The 13,022-nt window shown below is 42.3% G+C and overlaps 1 protein-coding gene across 1 annotated transcript in view; it reads left to right on the top strand.

Annotated features, from left to right (window-relative positions):
- Positions 1 to 10,334, top strand: part of LOC311513150 (uncharacterized protein KIAA1958-like) — a 30,168-nt gene extending 19,834 nt beyond the window's left edge. Inside the window, exons 2-4 of the mRNA XM_084614793.1 lie at positions 2,743 to 2,834; positions 3,497 to 4,718; positions 8,752 to 10,334. Coding sequence (XP_084470919.1) covers positions 2,832 to 2,834; positions 3,497 to 4,718; positions 8,752 to 9,599 — 2,073 coding nt within the window. The 5' untranslated portion in view covers positions 2,743 to 2,831 and the 3' untranslated portion in view covers positions 9,600 to 10,334. The remainder of the gene's footprint in view (positions 1 to 2,742; positions 2,835 to 3,496; positions 4,719 to 8,751) is intronic.
- Positions 10,335 to 13,022: the final 2,688 nt, after the last annotated feature.

The raw sequence follows: 13,022 nt of genomic DNA, 5'->3' as shown, positions 1-13,022 counted from the left end.
CATTTTTAAAGCCGCCTTCCCCCTTATGACGATGGGCTTTCGGCACAGTATATTTAAAATTTCTCTCACTGTTTTTGATCTGTCCCTCATTTAGGCCCTGAATTCAGCAAAGCACATGCTTAATTTTTGAGTCACTGGGACTTAAGCACATGCTTAACTTTAATGTGCACTTCAGTGCCTTGCTAGTTCAGAGCCTTAGACTGCGAGAGCATCAAAACTGAGTTATTTGGAAGTTGTACATTGGTAAAGTGTGTCTCTATTACTCACTTTTTGAGGTGCTTGGCCCCATAGGATTTGGGCAGCAATTTAAAAAAAAAAAATTGGTTAGAAGTTTGGTAGATCTCAGTTCAGTTCCCTGCGGGCAGGTGCCCATATATCACAGAACGCTCATCCTCGCCAGCACTAAAGCCCCTCGCTGGGCAGTCCCAAGGGACAGGCCAACGACTGAATAAGATGGAGCTACCCCCTCATCTTCCATGGGCTCCCTTCAGGTCATGCTTGAGGCACATTTGCAGGGTATTGTGGGGAAGCCTGCACTGCTGTCCCTCGTGCTGGACCAGTTCCCACGCTGCGCCAAATCTCAGGCCAACAGCATGGCATCCATCCCATGTGGCGGCTCCAATGGCTCCTCCCCAGAGCTTGGTGCCAGGCTCGGCGCGCTCCCCCGCAGTTCCTCCTCCCGCCTGCCAGGGGCTGCTGTGACAGAGGAATCGCAAGCACCTGAGCTGGCCTGCTCGCCCCCGCTTCCCCGGGCTGGGGCCAGCCAAGCCAGCGTGGAGGTGCAGGAGGCTGGCAGGGCAGCGTGTGCCCCTGTGAGGGAGGTGAGGGGCAGAGGGGAGGAGGCCGGGGCCAGGCAGCGGGGAGGGAACAGGGTGACAAGGGGGAGCAGGATCTGCCCCCGCATCCAGGGTCACTCTCCCAGTAACCCTCTCGCCTCCCCCAGATGCCCCAGACTCCCTCCAGTTGTCCCTCTGTCCCCAGCTCCTCTGTCTGTCTCTGCCAACCCCTCCCCAGGCTCTCCCAGCCCCCTCCCACTACCTGCTTTTTGTGGGTACAGGATGTCACAACTACAGGGCTAGCTGCACCTCTGAACCCTCTCTGAGGGCACACCCACAGCTGTCAGGCCTCACGCCTTTCGCTTGCGCGCGGTGGAATCATGCAATTCTGCCACTCTCAGAGCAGGCCCTGGGCTACTGTACTCTGCACCTCAACCATGCTTACCCAGCAAGTCCGACTGGGTTCGGTACCCCTTCAGGAGTCTGTGAGCACTGGGGAATATAGTGACCCCGCCGCATTCTTACCCCAAAGTGTATTGTTTAATCTTCACAGGAGGAACCAAGCATCAGAGAAAGAGGCTTTGTAAAATAGTCTATACACACACCTGACTTACCATCTCCATCCTCCAAGGTGAACGTAGGACAGCTTACCCTCTTCAGCCCCCCAGCGGGTGTGTGTCTGTGCCGGTGTGTTCCCCTGAACAGCCCCCAAAACCTTTATCCAGCCAACACTCCTTGGTGTCGGTTTTCCAGCTCTGTTTGCCCTGCTGCCCAAAATCAGGCCAGTGAGTTCAGCAAGGGGCCAGAGGTAGAACATCAAAGCAAATGGCTCGTTTCCCCCGCAAGCGTTGGTAGATGGGTGGCTGTCTGAAGCCATTGTAGAGACAAGGTGGGTAAGGTAATACTGTTTATTGAACCAACTTCTGTTGGTGAGAGAGACAAGTTTACATAGAGCTCTTCGTCAGGTCTGGGAGAGCCATTGTAGGCAAGACAGAGTACATGAAGACAGGCTCTTCCTGAATAAACCCTCTTGACCAGGGGTTCTCAAACTTCATTGCACCGCAACCCCCTTCTGACAACAAAAATTACTACATGACTCCAGGAGCCCGCCCGAGCTTTACAACCATGGGCGGGAGGGAGGGGCCGAAGCCCAACGACTTCAGCCCCAAGTGGGGGGCCTATAGCCTGAGCCCCGCTGCCCAGGGCTGAAACCCTTGGGCTTCCGCCCTCAGTGGTAGGGCTCGGGTTTCAGCTTTGGCTCCGAGCAGTGAGGCCAGGACCTTGGCTTTAGCCCCAGGCCCAGGCAAGTCTAACACCTGCCCGGGCGACCCCTTTATAACAGGGTCGCGACCTACTTTGGGGTCCTGACCCAGAGTTTGAGAACCACTGCTCTTGACTCTACAACCACATACATACTAACAGTAACTTTGACTGATTCTCTTCTCCATCCCACCACACAGGTGTTAATTAATTAAGGCTAGGATTTTCAAAAGAGCCTATGTATAGACAGAAGAATCTTTTAAAATTTGCACCTAAGTCTATTGAGATAAATAGGAATTACACAGAAAATTGCTCACTTGTGTAGCTAGCAACTTTAAATGTTAATTATTTAACTTTTAATAATTTGCTTTTCACTGTTTATATTTCTTTTTCTGCTTTTTCCTCAGCTTGAAGAATTAAACAAGACCCATCACAGTGCTATTATGTTCAGGTTTCCAGTAGTACAGAGGAACATTTACATTTTAAAAATTCTGTTTTCATAATTAATATTTTGTTTCCCTTTAAACTGGCATGAAAAACTCCTCCTGTGTGTAGTCCCATTAAGCTCAATGGTACTGCTCACATAAGTGAAGTATTTGCAGCCTGGGACCATTTAGTTTGTGCTCAATGAATATTGAAAAGTTTAGTGGAATGGAACTTGCCTCCAAAAATAAAAAAGTAAAAATCTATATGATACTTATTTTAGGTTCTGTGAAAGAAAGGACTACTTAAATAAAAGGAGACATTTATCCCTTGAACCCCCATTGAAAGCATATTCCAAATAAAAACAGCAGCATGGTGAGTACACTTTAAATTACATCATAGATAACTGGGCATTCAACTGTGTTTGCTTAAATATATATTTATGTGAATGCAAAATGAACTCAAAACCACTCACAAGGATAAACAGCAGGGAATTTTTATGTAAGAAAACGGGCAAAGGATTTTTGTTTATTAGATACATATTATATAAAACAATTATGAAGTTATGGTACAGGGCCACTGAACACCTTGGTGCATGGGGGATGATTTATAAATTAAGTTATTTTTTAGTTTTGAATGGGTATAATTATTTTCAGAATGGCAAATTGGCTGAATGCTATCCTGAATGGTTTCACCCAATACATGCATGTTCAGAAACAGAGTCTTCCATTCATAAGATAGCAAGCTTACAGCTGAGGGTCAGATCATAGGATACACGTGCAAGCTGTATGTTGTGTCTATTGTGAAATTCATCAAATAGGTTAATAAATACATCCACAAATTCCCTCCCATCTCTTATAGCTGAGCAAAGAAACTGTTCAAACAAATCATTTGAAAAGTTTCACAAGTTTTATCAAGCTAATTATTCTAATATTTAAAAATTTAAATAGATGGGATTGAGAACAGCTCCCGCTAACTGTTGCTAAAATCATCCTGTTTTTCTTACGTGTCTTAAGATAATTCTAACCCTTTTGCAGAACGAGAACATTTGTGATGACATGTACAACAATGTCAGCTCAGTTGCCATGGATCTATCTAATTTAGTGACTTGGGCACATACTCATGGAACTATATGCAGTCAAATCCCAAGCTTGGAAATTATACAGAATATGGGACATCCCACCAGGGACAATTCTGTTTTATGGATATGTGAATCTGGACATGCATATCACTGGCCCTGTGGGGCATTATACTTCAGAAGCCAGGAGGAAAGGGAGGAAGCTGCAGAACAGAAAAAGAGGTCCAGAAGCTATGACTCCTGGTCAGTGGAACATAATTTAAGTGAAAAGAGATACAGGGTAGCCTCACCTTTTGAAAAAAAGAAAGCTGACTCAGTTAACATGGGATCATGTAGCAGATCCCCTGAAATAATGCAAAAGAAAGAGGACACATTTTGTGTAATGTCTGATATAACAATGACAAAAGAAAAGCAGAGTGGAGTAGTTCCTCAGAAAGACAGCTACTCCATGAGGTCATGCTTTGCTGCAGAGCTGAGTCTTCCATCAACTGACTATCATGCCAAAACTGACCATGGTAATGAAGAGCCAGAAAGCAGGGAGGACCTGCAAGACATCTCTGATGAAGAAGAATTTGAAACAGATACAGGAGACCAAATATGCAGAAGTAATTGTGATTCTGAAAGAGTATTCCAGAATAAAGAAGGATCTGCTGAGGAAGAACTGCAAATGCACAGAGATAGTAAGGTCATTAGTAAACGAGCAGCCAACCAGACATCAGTTTCTGTCTTTAAAGAAAAGACTGCAGTAATTCCCTGTTTACAGGAGACTTTAGAAGACAGCCATCATAGGAGCCTGGAAAGCAACTGCTTGAAGTTAGCAGCTCTTCATCCTACAAAGTCCAAAAGCAAAACCTCTAAAGCAGGGAATTCCTGTGAATCAACAGCATCCAAAGAACAGTTAAAGCCCTTTCCTGCTTCCAACAGGGAAACAAAGGCCCAGTTGGAGCCACCCTCATTCCTGGCTTTCTATGACACTGCATTCCCTGGAGCTGTCCATCAGCAGCTCCAGCTGTGCCCATCTGTGTGTGCCACATCAGAAATGGGACTAGCTGGGAACCGTGCTGAAGTACCTACTGAGGAGAGCAAACAGCCAGGACCACCGAATGCTGCAATTTCTTTAGCTCTGCCTACTCTGGAGAATGAAAACTCTGAGGACAATCTGCCTGTGTCTTCAAACAAAAGTAAGGATTTCTGGAGTTTTATTCCTGGGTGGTTTTTTTTTTTAGTATGTGTCTCTTTTAGCCAGAATATTACAATTTGGGTGGCTCCATTTAGCCACCTAAATCCATATCTGAGCACCTAAATAAAAGCACCAGATTGCCAGAGATCCTGAACACCCTAATCTCCCACTGACATAATAGGAGCCTTAAGCAATCAGCGCTTCCGAAGATCAAGCCACTTATTTAGGTGCCCTATAATATACATTTGGGTGGCTAAAGCCAACTACCTAAATTGGAACATTTTAGACTGATTTTACCACAGTAGCACCACACACTGTACCTCTTAATATGTGGTCCCTGCAATAAACTGTAACCAGGGTTATGAACTCAGGTCTCCCCAGGAAAGAGAAAGAGGAACTGATCTTTAAAACAATTTAGTGCAGTAACTGCAGGGAAATTCTGGTTCCATTGAAGTAAGTAGCAAAATTCCCATTGACTTCAATGATCCCAGAATTTCACCCCTTTTCTTAAAAGCACTAAAGATATTAAAGCAATTTGTTAAAAAAGTTTATGTCTTGTGTATCCTGTTATGATTTGGGATCTTAAAATTTTTTGGTAACTAAAAATAGACAGACTTTTTTATTTGTAAAATAAATTCACTTCTTGCCATTCATGCCATGTGTCAGCATAGAGCACATTTTTACATGAGAATGTCATAAGATTCCTCATTAGAATATGCTCTTTGATGAATAACTAAAATGTGGCATGTGATTATAGTAGCTTTTAAAACAGTTCCTGCCTTGTGCACTGTACATCATCCATTTTCTTCTTGTATGTACTAACTGTTAAACTATCCTTCTTGCCAAATATTGGGAACCATTAGTGACTGGATCTGCTTCATTTTAGAAGTGATCTGGAGCACAATTATGATTTTAGCATAGGTGTGGCTAATGAATTTTTAGTGCCAGTTATCTACATACTGATTTAATTTAGTGATTAAAACCATCAAGTAAGCAGCAAAGGGCCAAGTTTTTAAAGAGGATTCAGTAGAGCAAATACATTTGCATCTGATTTTCCTTTGCTTGCAACGGTGCTTCATATAAATATCAGGCAGCTGGATGTCTACCTGATCTGTATGCAAAAGATTTTTATGCATGCAAAAATGCAGGTGCAAATATAGAGCCATCTTTTGAAAGTTCAGGCAAACAGTCCCAAAATTTGGGATTGTAGGTTTAATTAATTTTCCACAATTATTTGGTGCAATGACTCCTTCTATCTGACTGATGGCTCTCCAGAGACATGTGAAAATTCAGGGTGATGCTTACTAAATGTATATCTAGATTTTGTGGCAGATCCAGAGCCCCTTAGGATTTCATGGTTGGCAGTAAACTGCACATTGTGACTGTTGAGATATCACAGTGACAGCAAGCCACGATAGAACATGGATAGTTCTTGAGTTACAGATCCCCAGCCACCTGAGCTAAAAGAAATATAGTCTTTATCTCTGCCATTGTTAGGGCTTATGACATGACTGAATGATTCTCAGTTCATCCAGTAGAGGGTAGATGTCCATACTGCTAAATTAGCTAGTACATCAAAGACAGAAAAAACCTGCTGTTAGATTCTGTGATGCAGAAGATTGGATACAATTCTTCCTTGACTGAACAGAGTACTGGAATAGTGTTTTAAGGCTTGTCTACTCCTGAGCGTGAATTTGGATTAAGGTTGGGTGTTTGTTCAGACAAGCCTTTACACAACTAAAAATCTGCAGCATGACTACACTTGGTGAATACATTGTTAGAGTACTTTTGAAATTGACTTGATAGTGTATCTCATCAAGAGCCACTGTGAATTCACCTGGGGACATTTATGCAAGAATTGTTTTTGCTGAACAATGAGTCATAAGCCATTTTATCTTAATCTCAGCCTTCGCTTGCAGTCTCAGTGTTTTTTTGATTTACAAACCATTTCTTTTTTCAAGTAGACCACACAATCGTTTTCATAAAAAAGGAGCAGCCACATTTAGGTTTGTAGATCCATACTCTCTGTGCAGAAACAATAGTAATTAAACCAAAAATCATGTACCAAATGACTCGGTGCCAACAAGAGACATTCACAGCCATCAGCTCCAGAACCCCACTCACCACCCACATCTTCACACCTGGAAAAAACCCACAGGAGAGCACATGGACCTTTGCAGCATACCCTGAAGGCAATCAAACATGGCCTGTGGGAAGTGAAGTCATAGGAGGAGAGAGAAAGGTGGGTGGGAGCACAAATCATTTAAGGGCTGCCCAGGTTTGAAAACCCACCTTAAGCTTCACCTGGAAACCACTGTGGCCAGTGTACTCAATGGGGCTGAGGTGTAGTGTGCTACTTATGAGAAATCCCACTCAGTAGGTGGGCAGCTACATTCTGCACTAGCTGCTGTTCCCAAATGGTCTTAAACAAGGGGTCATCCTCAGAGCACATTACAGTAATCCAGCTTGAAGGTAGCAAAGGTGAGGATGACTGTGATGAGGTCCACACCTAAAGAAAAGACCTCCTTGCCAAGTGCTACCTAAGGATCCAGCAGCAGCGGAATTCCAATAAGCCCCTAGGATGTATGCCTGTGTAACTGATGGCAGGCATTCTCTCTCCCTACTCTTCAAGCCATTTACATCCCACCTTGAGGGGTTAGGCCAGTGGTTCTCAAACTTTTGTACTGGTGACCCCTTTCACATAGCAAGACTGAGTGTGACCCCCCCTTAAATATATAAAAAAGTGTTATTAATTTATAACACCATTATAAATGCTGGAGGCAAAGTCAGGGTTTGGGGTTGAGGGTGACAGCTCGTAACCCCCCCTTGTAATAACCTCACAACCCCCTGTTCGAGAACCCCTTGGTTAGGCAATGTATAGACCTTGGGATGGCCCTCTGCATAGGGGTGAATTTCACCATAAGTGATTCTCTTCCTAGGCTACATGGAACTATATAGATGTGACAACTCTATAACAATCTGAGAAATAAAGCCCGCTGGAATCCTGGCACTCCTTTTTAAGAGATATTTTTACTTGTTCCATTTTAAACAGAGTGGGCTTTTCCTGATTCTCAGCCCCTAGAACAAACTTTCAGCTGACAGTTGTGTTCCATGACTAGAGTGCTCCTTTTTAATAAAGAAGCGTCAGTGCTGGAGACCACTTTGAAGTATCTGTTTAATGGCTTGTGCAGCACATCAAACATGTAAAATAAATGCAGCTTAATACTGGGCCACATCCTGAGATCTGCACACAGGCCAGCTCCTGTTGATTTCCCGGGGACTGCCTGAGCATAACAGAACAAAATTTGACTCACTACTGTGCCTTATTTAACTATAAAATATACGCATGACCATAGTTGCAGTCTGAGGAATTTTTATATGCACTATCCCTTTTTGGATTGCTCAAGTTTCAGAGTCCACATTTCAGGTCCAATCATGCAATCCTTAGTGACGTGACTAGTTCCATAAGGAAGAGCTGCAGATTGTGGCCTTAGATCTAAATTTTTAGATCATACAGGGTGAAATTCACCCCCTTCCCAACACACAAGTTAAAGTCCCACCTTAAGCCCTATTTTGAGGTCTTAAGTGTGGCATATAACTTAAGATGTCTCTCTGTATAGGGATCAATTTCATAATTTCAGTGAGTGGTATAAAATTTCATTAACGCCTAAGCCTGCTCCCCTTGAATTATGAGCTTTTAAATATTTGATATGTTATCACCTAGGAATGCCAGTTAAGATCAGGACCCCACTGTGCTAGGCACTGCACAGAAAAATAACAAAGATGACAGTTCCCTGCACCAGAGAACTTATAGCGGAGGCGTCAGACAGGATGCAACAGGTGGAAAAACAGTGGGATGGGTGGGAGAATGCGATCACAAAAGCAAAACAAAAAACAAAGGGAGCAGGATTATAGTAGTCCCAGAATGTTTGAATGCTTTAAAAAGGAAGGTGAACATGGTTCTGCATCACCTTACATGCCTTTGATAGCCTCTGTAGTTCTTTCTATCCACAGAGTTGTCTCTTATCTTTTAGAGACATTGAAGAAGTCGGAGAGTAAGAGAATTCGTAATATTGGTGATATAAAAATGTTCAGAGACTGGTTGGCTTCACATTATCCTTCTGAAACGCGTGAGATCTTCACACTGCCACCTGCAGACCTTGATAATTACCTAGCCTCCTTCTATACTAGAGTGAGGAAGCAGAATGGCACAGAGTTTTCCGCCAACTCTTTATTCTTCTTTCAGAGCAGTATAGACAGATACCTCAAGGAACACAAGTATGAGTATAGTGTGATTAAAGGGTCTGAGTTCACAGCATCTCAGGAAGCTTTAAAAGTAAAATGCCAGCATCTAGCACTGAAGGAGAGGGAGAGAGATTGGAATATTTTGGAAAACCTGACAGATAAAGATGTAGAGGATCTTCGTAAAAAGGGCATACTGAGTCGAATGCATCCCGAAGGATTTCTGCACCTAATGCTTGTAAACATCATCCGAGGCTTTGGGACAAACACACACAGTCAGACTACAAATCTGTGGTGGGGGCAGATTGTGTTAAAAGAGAATGAGGAGGGATTAGAGTACTTGGAGTGGAAAGATGATCTGAACACACAGGCAAGCACAGAAGAGTCAGTTCTATGTATTTATGCCAAACCTGATAATCCAGGCAACTGTCCAGTCAGGGACTATAAGGAGTATGCTAAGAGAAGGCCATTGGATATGCATCATGACCGTGATCCATTTTACTTATCTCCTAAACCTTTGTGCTGCATATGGGACCAAATATGGTACTGTAGAAAATCACTGACAAAAACCAAAATGGAGAAAATGATGAAAGTCATTGTCCAGCAAGTTAAAGGATCTGAAAAAAGGTCCATGAAATAAGAGTTACCAGTTTGATTTCTGCTGTGCCTATTTTGGTATAAGTATGATTTAAATCAGTTTTGGAGTTGTTTAAAATGACAGCAGTTAGAATAGGTAGCGAGGGAACCCCTCTTCTCAGCAGATTGCCCGAAGTACTTACAAAGTTTTGTTGTTAAATTGACTACCACCTTCATTTTCAACATGGAGGACAAGAAAAAGACCACGGATAGAATTCATTCTTGCATTCTATTTACTGAATTAAATCTAAATCCTGGATTTAAAACATTGTTGATGTTCTATTGAATTAGCTCAGTAATGTTAATGTTGAAAGGACCTGTGTTTGAATACCCTGGCTGAGAATTACAGGTACGTTCAGTGGAGGTGGGGAGGGGAGAAATTGATCTGGTTGTAAACCAAGCTTGTGGTCTAATGTGTAATTTATCTGTATCTTTTTATTGTAAAGAGAGAAACAGGTGGAGCTGGCTTTGGGAATAAAGAAGAATGATGAAAGATCACCCGTAGTTGCCAGCTACTAATCCATAGCTAATCAGAATGTTTTATACATAAGTGTTTAGATCAATTCTTATTTTTCTAAATGAGGAAGAAATTCTTACATTTGAGACGTTCTGAATGTGTTTTAGTAAGTTACCAACTCCCCAAATGCAGTTAATAGCATTGAAAAGTTTTATAGCAGCTCTTTTCCTCTGTGCGATAACCATAGTCTCTAGAGGATTAGAGTCAGTAGTCAAATTCTGTAATTCAGTTCAAAAGTTGTTTAACAGATGTATTTTCTTAATGTCCAGTCGTAATTGTTGACATTTCATAATAAACAAAATTTTACTTCATTACTGTCAGTCTGTTCCAAGGTGAAACCAGTAACCCAGAACTGGTATCATTTCATTTCTATTGTTCAAATCGCTATGATATACTATGATTATACTATTATCAATATATAATAGTATAATCAGATATTGACTTTTCTTCAAGCGACTAACAATTATTTGTACTCTGGAGCTGATGCTGCTAACGTATCTAGCCACATGAAGTTCATCTGACTGCAGTGGGATTCCATACAAGCATGAGGATCTGTGTGGGTGAATCCCATTGTAGGACCCAGTCCTGTACATAGCAGTTTTTAATCCATAGATCTCAAAGTAGTTTACAAAGCGGAGTAAGAATTTTTCTTCCCTTTCTACAGGGGTTGAAAGAGAGGACTAAACTAACTTGCCCAAAGGTACATAACTAACCAGTGGCAGAGCTTGGGGGTATATCCCATATTTCCTGACTTTCCTACGCTATAGAGCTTAGCCTGCAGTATTGATGGGAGAGTCATTATGGCAGAATCTCCACCCCTTTAGTTTTGAAAAAAAGAGTGTGGAGCATTTTTAGTATCATTGACATAAGTGTTTATATATAGATTCTGTAGAAGTGACAGCATGACGAGAGACCTTTGCCAAACTCCTCTACAATCACAGTGTGAAAGCCAAACTCCCCCGTTTTTCAGGGGAATTTGGCTTTATTAATAAAGTAAAGCCAACAACAAGATAAAGAGCATCTCAAAACTTTTCCCCAGGCTCCGTAGCCACGCCCTAGAGAGTGGAGCCACTCCTACCTCCATTATATCTAGTTGGGGCAATGAGTCATGAGAACCCACTTAACCCTTTCTCAGCCAAATCAATACTTAACAGTGTAGGCTGTTACAAGTCAAAACACTGCCAGCCTGTACAGATAACTTAGAGTAAGGCTCTAGAAAGTAAAGATCATTCATTTTTTTTGGAGGACAATCACAAACTTCTGCTCCAAGAGCAAGATGCACTTTGACCTTTCCTTCTCCAGTATAAACACAGAGCAGGAAGTTCATATACAAAACCTCAAAACACTGCACACACAAACCTCCCCTTGGGGACGGGATGAGAGAAAGAACAAACCATATATGGCAGATGTCCATCATGTCACTTAATGCATGGCTGGACGGCACTCAGATACAGCAGTGATGGGGGCGGTATAGGAACCTCTATGGAAATTTCATAATGTATACTTTATCTGCAAGAAAATTTGTGCAGGAAACAGCCTAAAGAGAGCCCTAGAAGTAGCAAAAAGGAGCTAGGGTTGTGAAACAGGCACTGGTTCATTTAACAAACCTTATTTCTTCTAATTCCATATGCTAGCAGTTGTATATAGGTTGTCACAGATCACATCTATTCCTGCCTCATGATGCTCTTAAACTAAAGATCTAGTTGAGTGCACTTCACATAGAAAGTTAGGGTTGGAATGGACCTCAGGAGGTCATCTAGTCCAACCCCCTGCTTGAAGCAGGGCCAATCCCCAATTTTTGCCCTAGATCCCTAAATGGCCCCCTCAAGGATTGAACTCATAACCCTGGGTTTAGCAGGCCAATGCTCAAACCACTGAGCTATCCCTCTCCCCATGCCATAGTAGTATTCTGTATGGATTTGCTGAAGTAGATAGCCTGAGTTTAATTGCTACTTGTAGAAGAGAAAATAAGCATATCCAGTTAAGCCACTTAGCACCTCTGCAGTCTCCGTGCTGTCAGTGAATTTACTGATTGGTACTGAGTAAGCAAGGAAGTCTGGTGGCACCTTAAAGACTAACAGATTTATTTGGGCATAAGCTTTCGTGGGTAAAAAACCGACTCCTTCAGATGCATGGAGTCATCTGAAGTGGGTTTTTTACCCACAAAAGCTTATACCCAAATAAATCTGTTAGTCTTTAAGGTGCCACCAAACTCCTCTTTGTTTTTGTGGATACAGACTATCATGGCTACCCCTCTGATAATGAATTCCAAGTCACTCTTCTAGCTGTTTTGGCTCTGCAGGCTAAAGGGAGTAAGAAGTTAAGCAAAAGGAATGCATTTGTCTATGTAAATACATCCCATTCTGAATACACAGAGGGATCAAAATAACATCATTCCCCTGTAGATTGTTGCACAGATGTTCTCAATTACTCTATCCAGAGTAAATCAAGTCAGATACTGTATCTCATACCTAAGAAACCATTATGCTGTTCAAACCATCTCTTACCTCCAGACTTTCCACCACACTACTCTTTAGGGCATGATATTCTACCCTTAGTCCATTGACATCAAGGGGATTTCTGTGCACACAAGATAGAATGTTTACAAATGCTTACCTGCATTGGAAAGTAACATCAGTTGTCCCCATATTGGTTTCCTAAAGCTTTTGAGGGAAGGGGGGAAATATCAGACACCAGGCAGTCAGGGGAGGTAGCCTCTGAGGTATACACAATATGTGGGAAGAGCTGTCCTCATTGCAAGAATCAGAATACTTGGATAACAGGTGATTTGGGTATCCTTGTGATCCACTAACAGGATTGCTAGAGGAATTCCAGGAGGAAATTTAATTTATTACAGGGGATTTTTTTTCCTGTTTCATTGGCGGATGAAAGTTCATCTTTTTGAGGGGA

The sequence above is a fragment of the Lepidochelys olivacea genome (genome assembly GCF_965140295.1).
Source record: "Lepidochelys olivacea isolate rLepOli2 genome assembly, chromosome: 25".
NCBI lineage: Eukaryota > Metazoa > Chordata > Testudines > Cheloniidae > Lepidochelys > Lepidochelys olivacea.
The sequence above is the reverse complement of the archived record's forward strand: the minus strand, read 5'-3'. Positions and strand labels throughout refer to the sequence as shown.